This window comes from Sinocyclocheilus grahami, unplaced genomic scaffold (assembly GCF_001515645.1).
Source record: "Sinocyclocheilus grahami isolate Dianchi unplaced genomic scaffold, SAMN03320097.WGS_v1.1 scaffold12.1, whole genome shotgun sequence".
Lineage (NCBI taxonomy): Eukaryota > Metazoa > Chordata > Actinopteri > Cypriniformes > Cyprinidae > Sinocyclocheilus > Sinocyclocheilus grahami.
In genome coordinates, this window is record NW_015505191.1 from 1,829,230 (window position 1) to 1,844,519 (window position 15,290).

At 36.6% G+C, this 15,290-nt stretch overlaps 2 protein-coding genes across 2 annotated transcripts; one reads left to right on the forward strand and one right to left on the reverse strand.

The window, feature by feature from the left end:
- The first annotated feature begins 1,159 nt into the window (after positions 1 to 1,159).
- LOC107597098 (serine/threonine-protein phosphatase 2A activator-like) lies at positions 1,160 to 12,318 on the forward strand. The gene is made up of 10 exons (XM_016288010.1): positions 1,160 to 1,294; positions 2,500 to 2,609; positions 3,956 to 4,042; positions 4,192 to 4,317; positions 4,616 to 4,733; positions 5,740 to 5,839; positions 5,996 to 6,120; positions 6,587 to 6,687; positions 8,181 to 8,288; positions 10,772 to 12,318. Exons 1-10 carry the CDS (start codon positions 1,174 to 1,176, stop codon positions 10,844 to 10,846), a joined length of 1,071 nt encoding a protein of 356 aa, XP_016143496.1. The 5' UTR covers positions 1,160 to 1,173; the 3' UTR covers positions 10,847 to 12,318.
- Positions 12,319 to 13,745: 1,427 nt separating this feature from the next.
- Positions 13,746 to 15,078, reverse strand: LOC107598287 (immediate early response gene 5-like protein). The gene has a single exon (XM_016289586.1). The coding sequence runs from the start codon at positions 14,862 to 14,864 to the stop codon at positions 13,956 to 13,958; it is 909 nt and encodes a 302-aa protein (XP_016145072.1). The 5' UTR covers positions 14,865 to 15,078; the 3' UTR covers positions 13,746 to 13,955.
- Positions 15,079 to 15,290: the final 212 nt, after the last annotated feature.

Here is a 15,290-nt window from a genome sequence, read left to right on the forward strand (position 1 = left end):
GCAAATTAAAATGAAAGAGTACCTTTTCTTTGATAAACATAGAGACATCATACCATAACTTTTTAACATAACTACAGTGCCAGATGTGGGGTACAGTTTCCAAGTGCAACGAGCAAAAAGAGCAATTAACATCAATATCCTTCTTAAACTTACTGAGAAAATGTTTAACAGGATAGAATTTATGAAATATTTTGAAACAGATTTCTTTTATCTTGTTTGTAACAAAGAACTTGTGAGACAATAATCAAATGCTTAGGATTTCCAACAAATTTAGTCCAATAAGCAATAGAGCAAGCAACGAATAGACTTGTTATTTTTAGTCTGTGAAAAACACATTTGACCACATATTGTATCAATTAGATTGACTATGGGCATATCAGCCAATATCACATCTTTAAATAAGGAAACTATAGCCGAATTAATTGCGGAGAAAACGAGAGAGAATTCCTCGGGAGTCACAGGAAAATTAAAGTGTACAAGAAACTCATAAGATTGTACTAAGATTTCCATGAACTCTGCTTTTACTTTCCTGTAATTGTATGCGACAACGCAACACTATAATATGCTTAAATAACGCATGCACTTACTAAATAATGAAACGTCACAAATGACAAACATAATAATTTCTAAATAAAAAAAAAAATGACTGATAATAATTAAGTTAAGAATACGTCCTTCGATTTCTAAAATTGAAATTGTGAAATAAAAGACTACATTTACATATTACGCATGTTTACAAATCATACAATAGATGCAGTAACATTTTCTCACAGTCACAAATGTATGTTCTCCTGCCAAATAAATTAAACTTTTTTATTTTAGGAAGGAAATTAAGCATTATATTGATACTGTACGATTTTCTATGACACAAAAAGCAATTAAAACGGTGAAAGTGTGTGAACGCTTTCATATTTTTCTATAAATGTGTATTTGTATACAGCCCCTCTAGTGTATAATTGTTTATATAATGTATAATGTTTATTGTTTATATTATATATAATATTTGGAAAATATATGTAATTTGTTCTTGTTAATAAAACAGTTACATTTTCTCACGTCAAGTTACATTCGCTGATCAAGGTTTTTTTTTACATTTTACGCGAAACTGCGGGTGAGAGTTGAAGTGGAGGCGGGACTATCATCCATGTATGATTAGAAACAGTTGGTGGCGGTATGTGCCTATGGTGCGGAATACGCCAAACAATTCCAAAGAAGAAGAAGAAGAAGAAGAGAGTTGAAGGGTCGTGTTTTCATGTTCACACAGCAAACATGGCGGAGTCTGAGCAGCCGATAGGTAACTCACATCAATCAATCCTTCATTTATACACGTATAATTCAAAAGCGAAGATGCCAGTGATATCTGCAGATTATATATGCTGTAGTTCAACACCTGAAAGGGTGAAAGGGATGTGCATATGTGCAGGAAAAACGCTTAATTGTGAGCTCAGCCACCGCGCCTCATGTAACGTAATGAATCGATGAGAGTCTGACAGCTCTGCGCCGTGGCGAATATATAGCTTATAACGCCTTCTCTGCGAACAAATGACCCAATATTAATATGTATTTGCAATATTAATGTACTTACAATGCTGTTTAAAATATATTTTAGTGAGAGTGATGGACATAGCGGTTGAACACATTTAGTTTTAAACTTAGTTGGGCAAGCCTCTTGAACAAATGAAATTGTCAGTTCTAGTGTAGCATGTTGATATATTCTGACATTTTTATGTATAATGAGATGTTGGAAAGTTTTTGAAAAAAAAAAAGAAAAGAACGATTTTCAGATAATTTACCATTGACAGTATATTCTGGAAACTACCTTTGCATATAAATGAGATGTTGTTTTTGTTAAGAGAAGTAGGAAAATTGTGTCTTTAGGACAGTGTTGTAGGTTCATATTTCCTGATCAGAACCAAATGAAGTCTTTCAGGTTTGGGTACACCCTCAGACTACCTTTTATATTATCGTTGGCCTTTGTGTAAGGGAATTATTATAAGGGTGATTTGTTGCAACTGGCCCCTTATTCTTCCCACTATTCGTAGGAATATATGTATTAAAACAAATTAAAATTAAAGTCTGTTGGTATGCCAAAAAAAAAAGTCAAGCCACAGAATGTTGTGTTTAGACATCGTTACATTTTTGTGATATTTTTAATAACTTTTAAAACTTTATTTGTACCCCAGCTCTTAATAAACACACACTGTAATGTTGTGTTCATTGCCACTCAAAGCCATGAAGTGCTCTTACCAACCCACAAGAAATACAAATTCTGCCACTGTGTAATTAACATTAGTAGATACGTTAGGTGAGATGTGTGAGACTGCTATTACTTCTTCAATCCTTTCTGTCAGATTACCATATAAATGCTGGGAATTATAACCTTTTGTATTATTATAACCTGATGTTTTGATGATAATTGGTATTGGTATTTTTTGTGGTCTGGATCAATTATTATGGATTTATTGGATTTGTCCATCATATTTTTTGTCTTTTGCATAGGCTCCTCCCATGAGGATGACAAGCCTCCCAATCCTGTCAGTTTCAGCTTCATGGTGCCAAAGAAGGAGATCAGCATGGTGCCTGATATGGGCAAATGGAAAAGATCACAGGTATGTGGTTAAACCCACTTAAGAGCAGTTTATCTGCTACTTTGAGAGATGAAAAAAATAGCTCATTACCAGTCTCTTTTCTCAGTATCTCTGGAGTTTATAGATAATGATAGAAGGGCTCTAGACTGCGACCATTATTTGAGAATGTGCGAGTTAAAATTTGACGTGGACGCATTTGTGCGAGTGCATGGTCTGCGCTGCTTCAAACAAAATATCTGCTCCATACAGTGTGCTGCAGAGTTGCGGCACATTGTAGCAGGAATCAGTTTCACTGATCACGTGAAGAGAGGCGCTTTTCAGTACGAGCGCTTCAGGTGTGCGCAGCGCACGGCAAAAAGGACGCAAAAAGTGAGGAAATGATGGCAGACGGAGGATTAGTTTTTCACACTAAAGTGATGTAAAAGACCGCTTCTTAAACCAGAGAAGGTGAACATGTTGGTATTCTTGTGGGGGAAAAAAAACATGCAAGTCCTGGTACCGACAGCCAGTTTAGTTGTACTTTTATTTTTGATTTTAAAAAGCTTGTTATCTTTGCTGTTTCTTAAATTTTTTTTTGTTTTTTATTTAGGCTATTTGATTCCTCAGTGTTTGCTAAACATTCTGTAATTTATTAGTCGGTATATAAAATAGCATGTGGTGTATGCCATGCCTCATCTTATTCGTTTTTGTTAATAAACGTTATGTAAGCTAGTTTGTCGTTATAGCCTACTGTTTTTGTTGTTGTTGTGCTTTTTAATTAAGAATAACAATGAATCAATCTTTTGTTTTAGTCGTGACACCAAGATCGCAAATTCGTGATGTGAAAGTGAAAGCATCCAAAGTCCAGCTTATAACACAGCAAAAGAGGAATTCCCGTTCACAAACACAGAAATAATACTGATGAAAAAGAATGGGGTTGAATGTTGAACACTTTCATTACCATATAACTATGATAAAAGTTCATTAGCATGCATTGATTAATCCCATGTTGTAGCAAAAAAAATTTCCGACCAAATTATATGCTTGTGCGAACCAAATAAGAAGTTTAGTCGCAAAATAAATTTTCCTCATTAGAAATGTGTAAATACAGAAATTAAAATTTCTGGCCTAAAGAGCTGTTTTATTCTAGATTGAGGGCAGCCTTGTTGAAATCACACAACCCAAAATTTCAGTAAAACAAATCACAACTTTTTTTTTTTTGCAAAGGCATAATTATAATAATAATAATTAATTAAATAATTCAATCAACAATAATAATTTTATTGGTATTTTTTTAATAAATATATATTACTTGCTAACATCTCCCTTAAAAGTCATTAAACCTTATTTTGCTTGCATTTGAGCATGTTTCTGTTTTGTGTAAGTAGGCATATGCAGACTACATGGGATTCATTCTGACCCTGAATGAGGGTGTGAAGAGAAAGAAACTTACATGTGAATACCAGGTGTCTGAGGTGGGTCACTGTCCTGCTTTTCTCTGTACTGCTATATGTTGGTCTGTATGTAACAGATGAAGCAGTTGGTACATATGATTTGATCACAATAATGCATTTTCATGGATCAGCTCATAATAATATGCTTGCATGCTTTTCTTTACTATTAGACAGTGGAGAAGTTGCTTGCTATGTTGGCAACATTAGATCGCTGGATCGATGAGACGCCACCAATCGACCAGCCTTCTCGCTTCGGCAATAAAGCTTACCGCACATGGTATGCTAAACTAGACCAGGTGAGTGCCTGTATATGTATATGACCATTGTTTACCTTTATACTGGTTTAATTAGCTTTGGCATCAATTCTTGGCCAAGTATTGCTACTAACTTTAAGCATACAGTGCCTTCAGAAAATATTCACCATCCATTTGATTATTTCTTCTTCTGTTGTGTTTCTTCAAATTAAAAAAAAAATTTTTTAGTGCAGTATTTGATTGAGAGAATTGGTTAAGGTGAATATTTTTTGATAGCAATGTGTCATTTCTGTGCTGTTCGTATAAGGTGAAATGCTGTAACAGTGTTTTGTGTGTGCAGGAAGCAGAGGCTCTGGTCACAGCCATTCTGCCATCAGAGCGTCATGATGCTGCTCCAGAGATAGCGGTCTACCTGAAAGAGGCTGTGGGCAACTCCACCAGGATTGACTATGGCACAGGTCTGTGTGGGGAAAGACAAATATAAGTGTTCATTGTATTTCTTATATGTTTGTGCATGTGTGTTTTTCCATAGTTGTCTTTGAAGAGAAATGATAACTTTTCACACTTTTATCTATCACTCATTAATAAATTCAACTGTCACATCAGAGAGAATAATAAAGACATAACATGAACTAGTCTTTTAGATTTTTACTTTCAAAACATCAGCTATATGGACTCCTTTTACAGACTGTGATGGTGCATTTTCACAGTTAAGTTTTTTGTATTTTAATTTTTAAAAAATGTTGTATTTATAACACTATACTTTTAACTGTACTATTTAACACAGTTGCATGAGTGTTTCTAATACAGCGGCTGAGGGAGTGATGGCAAATTTGACATCTCTCTTCTGACCAATGTAATCGATCTCTCAATATTTTTTTCCTCTTTTGTAAAGTCATAGAGGCACTAAATTATATTAGCTGTAGTTTCTGTTTACCACTGTAGAAGTTTACCAAACTATGACATTCAGAGAACTCTGGAAATGTGAAAAGGGTCCATTATATACAAATATCAATGTATTTAATGTTGTTCTTCTAGATAATCACTAGAGGGTGCTGTTGAAACACAAACCATTTGGACGCTTTTGAGATCTTAACACGATTCAGATACAGATTTAGGATTACAAATTACTAATTAAAAAATACAATTACTAAACAGTTCTTGTTTCATATAAAGTCTGACATGATTCACACTGATAACACTGAAAGCGTTCGTGAGAGATTAATTAAATTACACCGCTCATGCTGTATATATATTTTTTGAGTGTAGCCAGCAATGAAGATGCAAATAGAATTGCCTTGCCATTATTTTGTGGTACAGTGCCATTTTATCTCATCACATCCAATTCAGACTATAAGCTCACCAATCAGGTAAAATGCTGTGGTGCTGTAGAACCACTTCAGCCATGTAAGGAACCGCTGGTTGCATTATTTAGCATAAGAAATAACATGTTTCTGTGTGCAGGTCATGAGGCGGCATTTGCTGTGTTCCTCTGCTGTCTTTGTAAGGTGGGAGCTCTGCGCATGGAGGACCAGCTGGCCATCATATTTAAAGTTTTTGACAAGTTAGTGTATCTTATTGCTTGACTTCTTATTTTGAATACTTTAAATCTGTAACTTCCAGCAAGTCTGCACTTTACTGCACACTAATGCATGGTCGTTGATGGTCTAAAACTGTGAAGAACTCATTTGCATTAAGCATTATGATCTTATTGGCGTAGGTATCTGCGAGTGATGCACAAACTGCAGAAGACGTATAGGATGGAGCCGGCAGGGAGTCAGGGTGTGTGGGGTCTTGACGACTTTCAATTCCTTCCTTTCATATGGGGGAGCTCACAGCTTATAGGTAACGACTCCTTCTTTGTTGCCCATTTTATTGATAATGTGTCCTGGCCTGGATATGCCTCCTTTTTTAGTCTTTAACAACAGCAAGCTCAACTTTTTGTTAGATCTAGACAGTGTTATTTTCATATTATTTAGATACTATTATAATATTTAGTTTACGTTTTAGTAATTCTATGTGCTTTTGTTGTTTTTATGATTTTTGTTTGTATTTCTATTTAGCTTTAATATTTGTCAATTTTAGTAATTTTATTACATAGACTTCAGTTTCTGTAAATGTCCAATTTCATGTAAGTTTCTATCTAATTTTTACATTTAATTTCAGTTTTATTACAGGTTTTAAAAGTTTTAGTATACCTTAAAATTTAACGGCTAAATTCAGGTTCATTGTTGTTTGCAGTGACTAACATAGAGACACCTAGTGGTCACACTGTGTAACTGAAGTATGTTTGTTCATGTGTTGTGTGTAGACCACCCAACCCTGGAGCCCAGACACTTTGTGGAGGAGAAGGTTGTAAACGAGTACCACCAAGACTACATGTTTCTGGAGTGCATTAAATTCATTAATGAGGTGCGTGTCATCTCATGGCGTCTGCTCGTGGAAAGACCATTTTTCCTTTCATTTTTATTTTGTTGGGAGGATGAAATTTAGATCACACACAAACAAAAACTCAGAAGTTCCATTCATGTAAATACTTACAATATATAGTTTAAAACTCTCTTTCTCTCAGGGAAGTTGTGTTTGGACTCCACTCACATGAGTCATTTCCTTCCTTCGCTGCACGTTGTTGTGAATCACTCCTAAGGCCCCTAGGGCCCACCCCCTCCTTTCTCTTTCTCTTTCCTCTGTCTCTTTCTCTTTCTCTCCTCCCTTTCCTTCTCTCCATTCCTCTTTGTGGGGCTAGAAGGTCTCTGGAAAGTCTGGCTTGACGAGAGCAGTGCGTGTGTGTGTGTGTGTGTATAGAGTAAAGCTACACAGCACTGCCATTCATAAAGTGCTCTTTCCCAAGGGCAGCCCACAAGCCCCTCTCTCTCATAAACTCTCATGAATAGACTTCATAGTACAGTGAATTGATAATGACTGTCAAATTACAAATACTACAGAAGAGTTAATAATCTTTTGATAATGTTATTATTTTATTATGTTTATTTACTTCACACACACACTACCAATCAAAAGTTTGGGGTCAGTAATATTTTTTTAAAAAGAGTGAATACTTTTATTTAGCAGGGATGCAATAGATGCATAACTGTCAGTTAAGACATTTATAATGTTAGTTATTTTAAATAAATTCTGTTCTTTTGAAATTACTATTCATCAAAGAATCCTGAAAACAAAAACATGTATCACGGTTTCAGCATGCTAAAATGATTTCTGAAGGGTCATGTGACACTAAACACTAGAGTAATGACTACCGACAATTCAGCCTTGCAATCACAGGACTAAATTTTATTTTAAAATATATAAAAAATTGAAAATGGCTTTTTAAGATTGTAATAATATTTCACAAAAATGTTACTGTATTTTTGATCAAATAAATGCAGCTTTGGTGAACATAGATTTTTCAAAAATATGAAAACAATCGTATCCACCGTAAACTTTTGAACAGCAGTGCATTTTGATTTCCTCTGCAGTCAGAAACATTATTTATTGTATAAACTCTACAAACTTTGATTTTCAGTAACTTTATGTTTGTTTTAGTTTAGTAGTGTTTATACTATTTTGCTAATAGTAGTGCTAAATTCTGTTCGTTTGTTTGTTTATTTGTTTTCTAGTAACCTTTACGTTTCTACAACTAATTTGAAGAACCACTTTCATAACGATTGTTGTATTGGTATTTGACAGATCTAATCTGTGGTCAGCACAAACATAAGAATTTATTATTTTCTCTGAATAAAATCAAATTTTTTCTTAGCAACTTTCCACCACAATTAAAAGTGAAATATCTTATTCAAAGTAGAATTGTTAGGTTTCAAATTGCTCCATTAAATCCATACTGATTGCACAGTATATCTTAAGTTTACTATCATCTTCTTAATCACTACGTATTTTTCCTCTTTTAGATGAAAACAGGCCCTTTTGCCGAACACTCGAATCAGCTTTGGAACATCAGCGCTGTTCCTTCTTGGTCCAAAGTCAATCAAGGTCTCATACGAATGTATAAAGCGGAAGTAAGTATCATGGTATTTTAAACACTTTTAAATGTCAGGAGTAAACTTGGTGTGTGGCAGTGACTCCTTATATAGAGTGTGTAAATGGTACATCAGTAGTTAGTACACTAAACCTTGTTTTATCACAACTAACAAGAAATATACTAATAAACATTCTATTCCGAAAGCGAGCAACATTTCAATGTGCTTTTGTCTCAATTTTACTTTTTAGCAGTGAAATACATACTGCGAGCCCCTTGCTTCTCGTCTTCATTGGCCTTGTGTAGTTTGAGGATCCTATACACTTCAAGAGCTTTCCACAGACTGTTATTCAGCATGGATGCATTAAATTGATCAGAAGCGACAGTCGAGACATTTAAAGCATTACAAAAGTTTTCTATTTCAAATAAATGCTGTTCTTTTGAATGTTCTGTTTATTAAAAAAATCCTGAAAAGCTTTCCATTAAAATACTAAGCAGCACAACTGTTTTCAATAGAGATGCACTGATTGACCGGCCAGTGATCGGCCGATTTTTCGCATGACCGGCCCGGATCAGTGACCGGCCCGTCAGTCTCACGTATTGCCGATTCCGAGCCGATCCTTTTATTGCACAGCCACGTGCACACTCACAGTCGCGTGAAAACATGTCCTTTCGCGTGAGAATGATTCTAATTTTAATTGCATTCAGTGTAAACGGCGACTGATAATGTATTTATGTCGTGCCAGATGAGGCTTGCACAGCCTGAGTGAGTGTGTGAGAGAGACCGCACACACAAAGTAACTCCCAGAAATGTATAGATGCATACTGCGGTAGAAAAAAAAGAAGATATTTACAAAATATGATTTAGATCATTATACGGCCATGATGTTTACCCGAATATCAATATCAACACGACACTCATCAGCAGTGGAAAGATAGAGTTTGTTAATGCTAATTTAATTTGAATGGTTATCTGCATCCTAGTCTCGTCACTGCCTTTCTGTTGCACTGTGGAGCTTCTGTCACTTAAACAAATTCCTCGTATGTGTAAACATACCTGGCAATAAAGCTCATTCTGATTCTGTAATAACTCTAGAGTTTCTTATTATTCTAACTGAATTAATTGAAACAAAGTAAGAATTTGATGTGAAAGATGACACGTTTAATAAGGTTAGGGGGAAAAAAATGACCATTTATAAGCATAGTGGGAAATGACATCTGTATTGTTACATACAGCAACACATTTTAAGTTAACTATTTCTTCCTCTTTCCAGTCACAGAGCACTTTATTTTGAGAGTTGTTTAAGTGAGAGAAAATCTGTAACTTAGTCCAGATTGGGGGAATTGTAATGTTTAAGAATTTCTTTTATTATGTAAATACTTTTTGCATTGACATTTGCATAGATTTTTGTTTTTATATGCTGTCAATTATAGGTCTTAGAAAGAAAATCAGAATCGGCCAAGAAAATTGGAGTCGGTGCATCTCTAGTTTTCAAGATTGATAATAATAAGAAATCTTTCTTAAACACCAGATCAGTGTATTACACTGTGTCCTAACTACACGCGATAAAAGGTATCTTTTCCAAGTTAATCCGAGTTTTTTTTCCCAATCAGCCGTGATGGCGACACGTGCAATTTCTATTTTAGAAACGGTTTCTATTTCTGCAATGTCGCAGCTGGAGCAACAACATACAAACTATGACATTGATAATCTCAGGTACTCATTCTGTTCTTTATTCAGTGTTGAAAGTGTCTAATGTGAGTTTGAATATCAATCTGCATGACATTTAAAGCCATACTGAAAGCAACAATAGATAGTTTACCTCAGATCTTGAAAATAAATTAAAGCAAAGATGTAGGTTACGTTAAACTGTGAAATCGATGCGAACTAACAAGCATATTTCATAACAAAGATGGTATCAGTCAGTCAGCATGTACTTTTAATAATGTTAAAAAGGTTCAATATTTATGAATTAAATTGTAAACTTTGTACAATCTTCGTTTAGATTGTAAACTTCGTAAATTTCGTTGCGAGTGCAGTACGCTTCCAGAGAAAGCCCGCCCACACACGCTTTTGATTGGCTGTGACAAACACTCAAATTGTTTGTCGCTGGAATCTTGTCGTGTCGATTGTAGTTAGGACACAGTATTAGAATAATTTCTGAACGATGTGACACTGAAGACTAAAGTAATGGCTGCTAAAAAAAAATCAGCTTTGCCATTACAGGAATAAATTACATTTAATAATAATTTAAAATAAAAGAGTTGTTTTAAATTGTAATAATATTTCACAATAATACTATTTTTGATCAAATAATTGCAGTTTTGCTGAGTATAAGAGATTTCTTTCAAAAACATTAAAAAATAATCATTCTGACCCCAAACTTTTGAACAGTAGTATATGTGGATATAGTATATCCTCTGTATGTAGTCATATTCTATTTGGAGACCATAGCATCAGACATTTTCTTGCTGTAAAGTTGACTGATACTAGCAAAGTCTTTCTCTGTCATCCTCTCACAGTGTCTAGAAAAATTCCCCGTCATCCAGCATTTCAAGTTTGGCAGCCTGCTCTCCATCCAGCCAGTCAAACCATGAGAGACAAGAAAAAGAATTTGCACCTCATCAGAGAGCACAACCAAACTTCAACTTCGGATGAAACCGCTTCAGTCCCAGTTAACAAACCTAAATATGCATTCTCATCACCAGAGGTGCTTGGTCTTACTCCTGAAGATCTACTTTCCTGGAGAGTTTAGTCCCAAACCTGCTCTTATACATTCAACCCTAAAAGGTTTCAGTGAATCTGAAGACCTAGATTATCAGGTTCAGGAGTATTTGAGTAGAGTTGAACTAAACTCTGCAGAACGGTAGATCTAAGCAGCCCTGCTCTTCACAATCTACTAGTTCTACATATGAAATCCCACCTCTGATATTCCACTTTAAGTGACGCAATTTGTCTGTATGGTTTTATTTATCCATTCCCTGCAAGCAGGAAGTTGAACTGCTACTTAGACACCTGCAGTGAGCACTCTCAACGCAGTTATGCACATACATTTTCATCTGGATTGGCATTTATATTTATTTGTGTATATAAAGAAAGAGCTTGTCATGATGAACGGTTGAAGGCTTGGTTTTGGTTTAATGGATTCTATTTCCTGTGTGCAAAGATCTGAAGCCAATGAACAATGTGTGTGTGTGTGTGGGTTGTGGGAGTTTGTGAGTTCATGGAGCATTGGTGTCTCAAAAGTCACTTATAGTGAACTTCTTGCTGTTCATTTATCAAAGATTGCTGAGGCATGTGGTGTTGTGAATGGTTTTGATAAGTGTCATTTTTACCTATGTAAGACATTAATAAGTTGTCAACCACTTTAGTTGTACATTTTTGGCTGTGCTTGTTTCTTTCATATTCACTTAACTGAAAATGAGATGAGTAAAATGCCAAAAAAATACCCTTTTAGTTTCTAAACCGCCACATGTAGCTAATAAATTAGTCTTCTGTTTGCTAATTTAAAGCAATGAATTTGGTGCCAGCAGTTTAGTATGATGCAACATTAGTAAAGTATATTTAATTTCTAAACTTCGTTCTGTATAAATAAATGATTTTGGTTTGCTTCAGAACCAACACAAGCGGCGGGCACATTATAAAAAACAGTCTGCATGTTAAAAGTACTGAAATATTGGTGCAAAGCTTTTGTTACTCAAATACAGTAACTCTTTTTACCATTAGAACCGGGCAATTCATCTGTGAACATTTTTACGCCAGCGGAAATATTTATATTAATATTTATTAAGCACATTAGATTGATGAACCGTATTTTCAAGAATCCAGCCTTTTTGTTTTACATGGGTAAATATGGAACTAACAGACCTGAGCGGCTTTTCCTAAATGCTTTGCAGGCCTAAGTAGATTGTTGAAACAATTGGCACCAATGATCTCTATGATCTACTTAGGATTACAATGCTTTTGGGAATCGCAGCGCTGGGTGTTAAATGTTACAAAATCATTCCTATAGCTCAGTGATCCTCAAATCTGACTCGCGAGATCCACTTTCCTGCAGAGTTTAGCTCTAACCCTAATCAAACACACCTGAGTTTGCTAATCAATGTCTTCAGGATCATAAGAAAATCACAGGTAGGTTTGTTTGATTATAGGTTTGGAGCTAAACTCGGCAGGAGAGTGGATCTCGCAAGCCAGATTTGAGGATCACTGCTATAGCTTGATGCCAGCAGCCAGCTGCAAACAACGCTTTAAATTAAGATATAGAAGTTAAAATTACATGGATTATTCTAAGGATTTGCTTAAACCATTTGTTGCGACCAGATCCATAGTAGTCTCAGTTTCAAAAGAAGAACCATCATCAAAATCATTAGTGTTTTACAGTTGGCTTTCTGAGTGTCCATGGAGAGTATTTAATAAAAATCATTTTTGAGATTGAATGGAACCATCTGCTTCCCAACCAACACAACTAAGTTTCAAGTTAATTAATCACTAACACTGTGACTCTTATACTTGTACAGAGGCCTACAAGGTTGAACAATTTGTGGTTTCTTTTCCTCATCACAATACACACAAATTTCAAATATTTTTCCAAGCATTTTCAAATTTCAAGTATTTCAGCAGTGTCCTGTTATGTGACATGCTATAATTCATCTAAAGCTGTATATAATTCAAATAAAAGGTTTCGTTACCTCAAAGGGGAAGATATGAAGGACAAATGGCAAATATTTTTATTATTCTTTTTTTATGTTTATGTCTATATATGTACATTTAAATCTGAAATCGTGACGCTAAAAAAGCTTTCCATAAGGTGATTTTAAGTTTTTTTATATAAAGAAACGACATTCCTGACGCACATTTGGTTCTATAGGTTTTTATTATGATGATGATGATGATTGTGTTTTAGTTTTTATTTAATTATTAAATTATTTTTGTCTTAACAAAACCTACATGCAGACCAGGCCAATTCACATTCTATAGTTTCAGTCGAGTCATTTTCAGTGGTTGCCAAATTCAGCATCTGCCCAGTCACAAAGGGGAAGATATGAAGGACAAATGGCAAATATTTTTATTATTCTTTTTTTTTATGTTTGTCTATATATGTACATTTAAATCTGAAATCGTGATGCTAAAAAAGCTTTCCATAAGGTGATTTTAAGTTTTGTTATATAAAGAAACGACATTCCTGACGCACATTTGGTTCTATAGGTTTTTATTATTATTATGATGATGATGATTGTGTTTTAGTTTTTATTTAATTATTAAATTATTTTTGTCTTAACAAAACCTACATGCAGGCCAGGCCAATTCACATTCTATAGTTTCAGTCGAGTCATTTTCAGTGGTTGCCAAATTCAGCATCTGCCCAGTCACTGTAGCCCACTGAAACTCCGCACAGCTTGCTGAGTAATTGACATGAACGCATGGCGAATTTACCCCCAACACCCATCCGCCTCCCCCGTTTCTGTTCAGCTGTATTCAGAGGCAGGCTCCGGTTTTAAAACGCTTGTTGTACTATCGACATTTGTTTTAAAGGATACATCACAAGTGGTAGGCTACAACCACTGTCCGCCTCCTCCACTGAAACGAAACGAAAAACAAACCCAAATAAAAAGGCTTAAATAACTTTGCTGCAAAAATAAAAGTCAATTTGTCTTAGACTTTGTACAATTTTTTCATAAAGTATCTGTATTCGCATTTACCACAGAGTCAAAAGGCTACAATAGCTCTCGTCCAAGCCCCTAAACTCGCCAGGGCTTGTTTGCTACAGAACTGTCCGTTTAAGGCTTGCTCCAATTCCGCCTGTCTGCTCACCAGTCCCGTAAACCCCGAGCCGAAGATCGAGATGAGGTTGGAAATGTTCGACGTGTCCAAGGGCTCCGTGCTCGCGTATGAAGAGTCCTCAAATTTCGCTCTTTTGCACGGCGTAAAATCCGGTACCTCCTCGATCTCGGACACGTAGTACTCAAAGTCAAGCTTACGTTTCTTGGCCGGGCTCTGCGCGCCCTGGCAGCACTGTTGGAGCGAAGCGCAGCAGTCCTGATGCAAATACCCGTTCTCTACTGTGGTAACGACATGCGTGTCCAAATCGAGCACTGTAGTTTTGTTGCAGTGCATACTGTTTACCGGCGAAAAGTCACAGTTGGACACGGGGTAGACCTCCGCGCAGCAGCTGTGGTAGAACGAGGGGTCCGGCGCTTTGCAGACCTCCTCGCTTTGGAGAGCTAGGGGCACCGAGCAGGCGCTGCTGGGCTGGATGTGCTGCGCCGAAGGAGCCTGGTGACTGACGGGCAGGAGCGCACCGCAGAGGCTCGCCGACTCGGTCGCGCTGCCGCAGCAGTCCCCCGTCTGCTCCTCGCAGTCCTCCACCAGATCGAGAGGGTTCAGCTCCTGGATCTCGTTGCAGACGGTCATCACCTCCTCGTACTGCTGCATTCTGTAGATTTCGGCGTACTTCTCGTTCATGTACACTTGCCTGGCGTTCCTCAGTACATAGGAGACCAGCAGGTTTTTGTGCAGCTTGATTCCTCCTCTCTGCGTACGAGAGTTGTGGATTTTCCTTAAAGATATCGAAATGAGACTTTGTGCATCCACTGAACACTCCATGGTGTTGATCATGGTCGGGGGTCGTGATGTTCTCCCACCTCTCCGACGAAGGACAAACTTTCTTTTAGTCAGAATCACGATATTTCGTGCGGGGACGAAGGCTTAAGTCAGCTCTGTGGAGAAACATTGAACGTGGTTGTTTCTGCCTGAGCGTGTGAGCGTAGGCAATCATTAGCCTGCGCTTGCTGCCATAGTATATATATGGCGAAGAACTTTCCGCCCACTTCGCCTCCGGCCAATCAGAAGCCGAGAATACCGTTGAGTGACAAGCAAATTCCACCCAGAGGTTTTGATCTCGTCCAATCACAAAGAGGCGGTTCTTCTGTGCTATTCAAATTCCAAACTGACTTTACCAAACTGGAATGTTCTCATGAGGCGCATTGTACATCCGAGTGCCTGCTCTTGTCATGTGTGCTGGAGAGACTGCTTGAAGGATCT

What these genes read in the sequence shown, in the direction of transcription:
- LOC107597098 (XM_016288010.1), top strand. Translation starts at nt 1,174, where the DNA reads ATGTGCCTATGGTGCGGAATACGCCAAACAATTCCAAAGAAGAAGAAG. An exon ending in CAGGATTGACTATGGCACAG is followed by an intron (nt 4,734 to 5,739) that starts GTCTGTGTGGGG and finishes TTCTGTGTGCAG; the next exon opens with GTCATGAGGCGGCATTTGCT. An exon ending in GCATTAAATTCATTAATGAG is followed by an intron (nt 6,688 to 8,180) that starts GTGCGTGTCATC and finishes TTCCTCTTTTAG; the next exon opens with ATGAAAACAGGCCCTTTTGC.
- LOC107598287 (XM_016289586.1), bottom strand. Translation starts at nt 14,864, where the DNA reads ATGATCAACACCATGGAGTGTTCAGTGGATGCACAAAGTCTCATTTCG.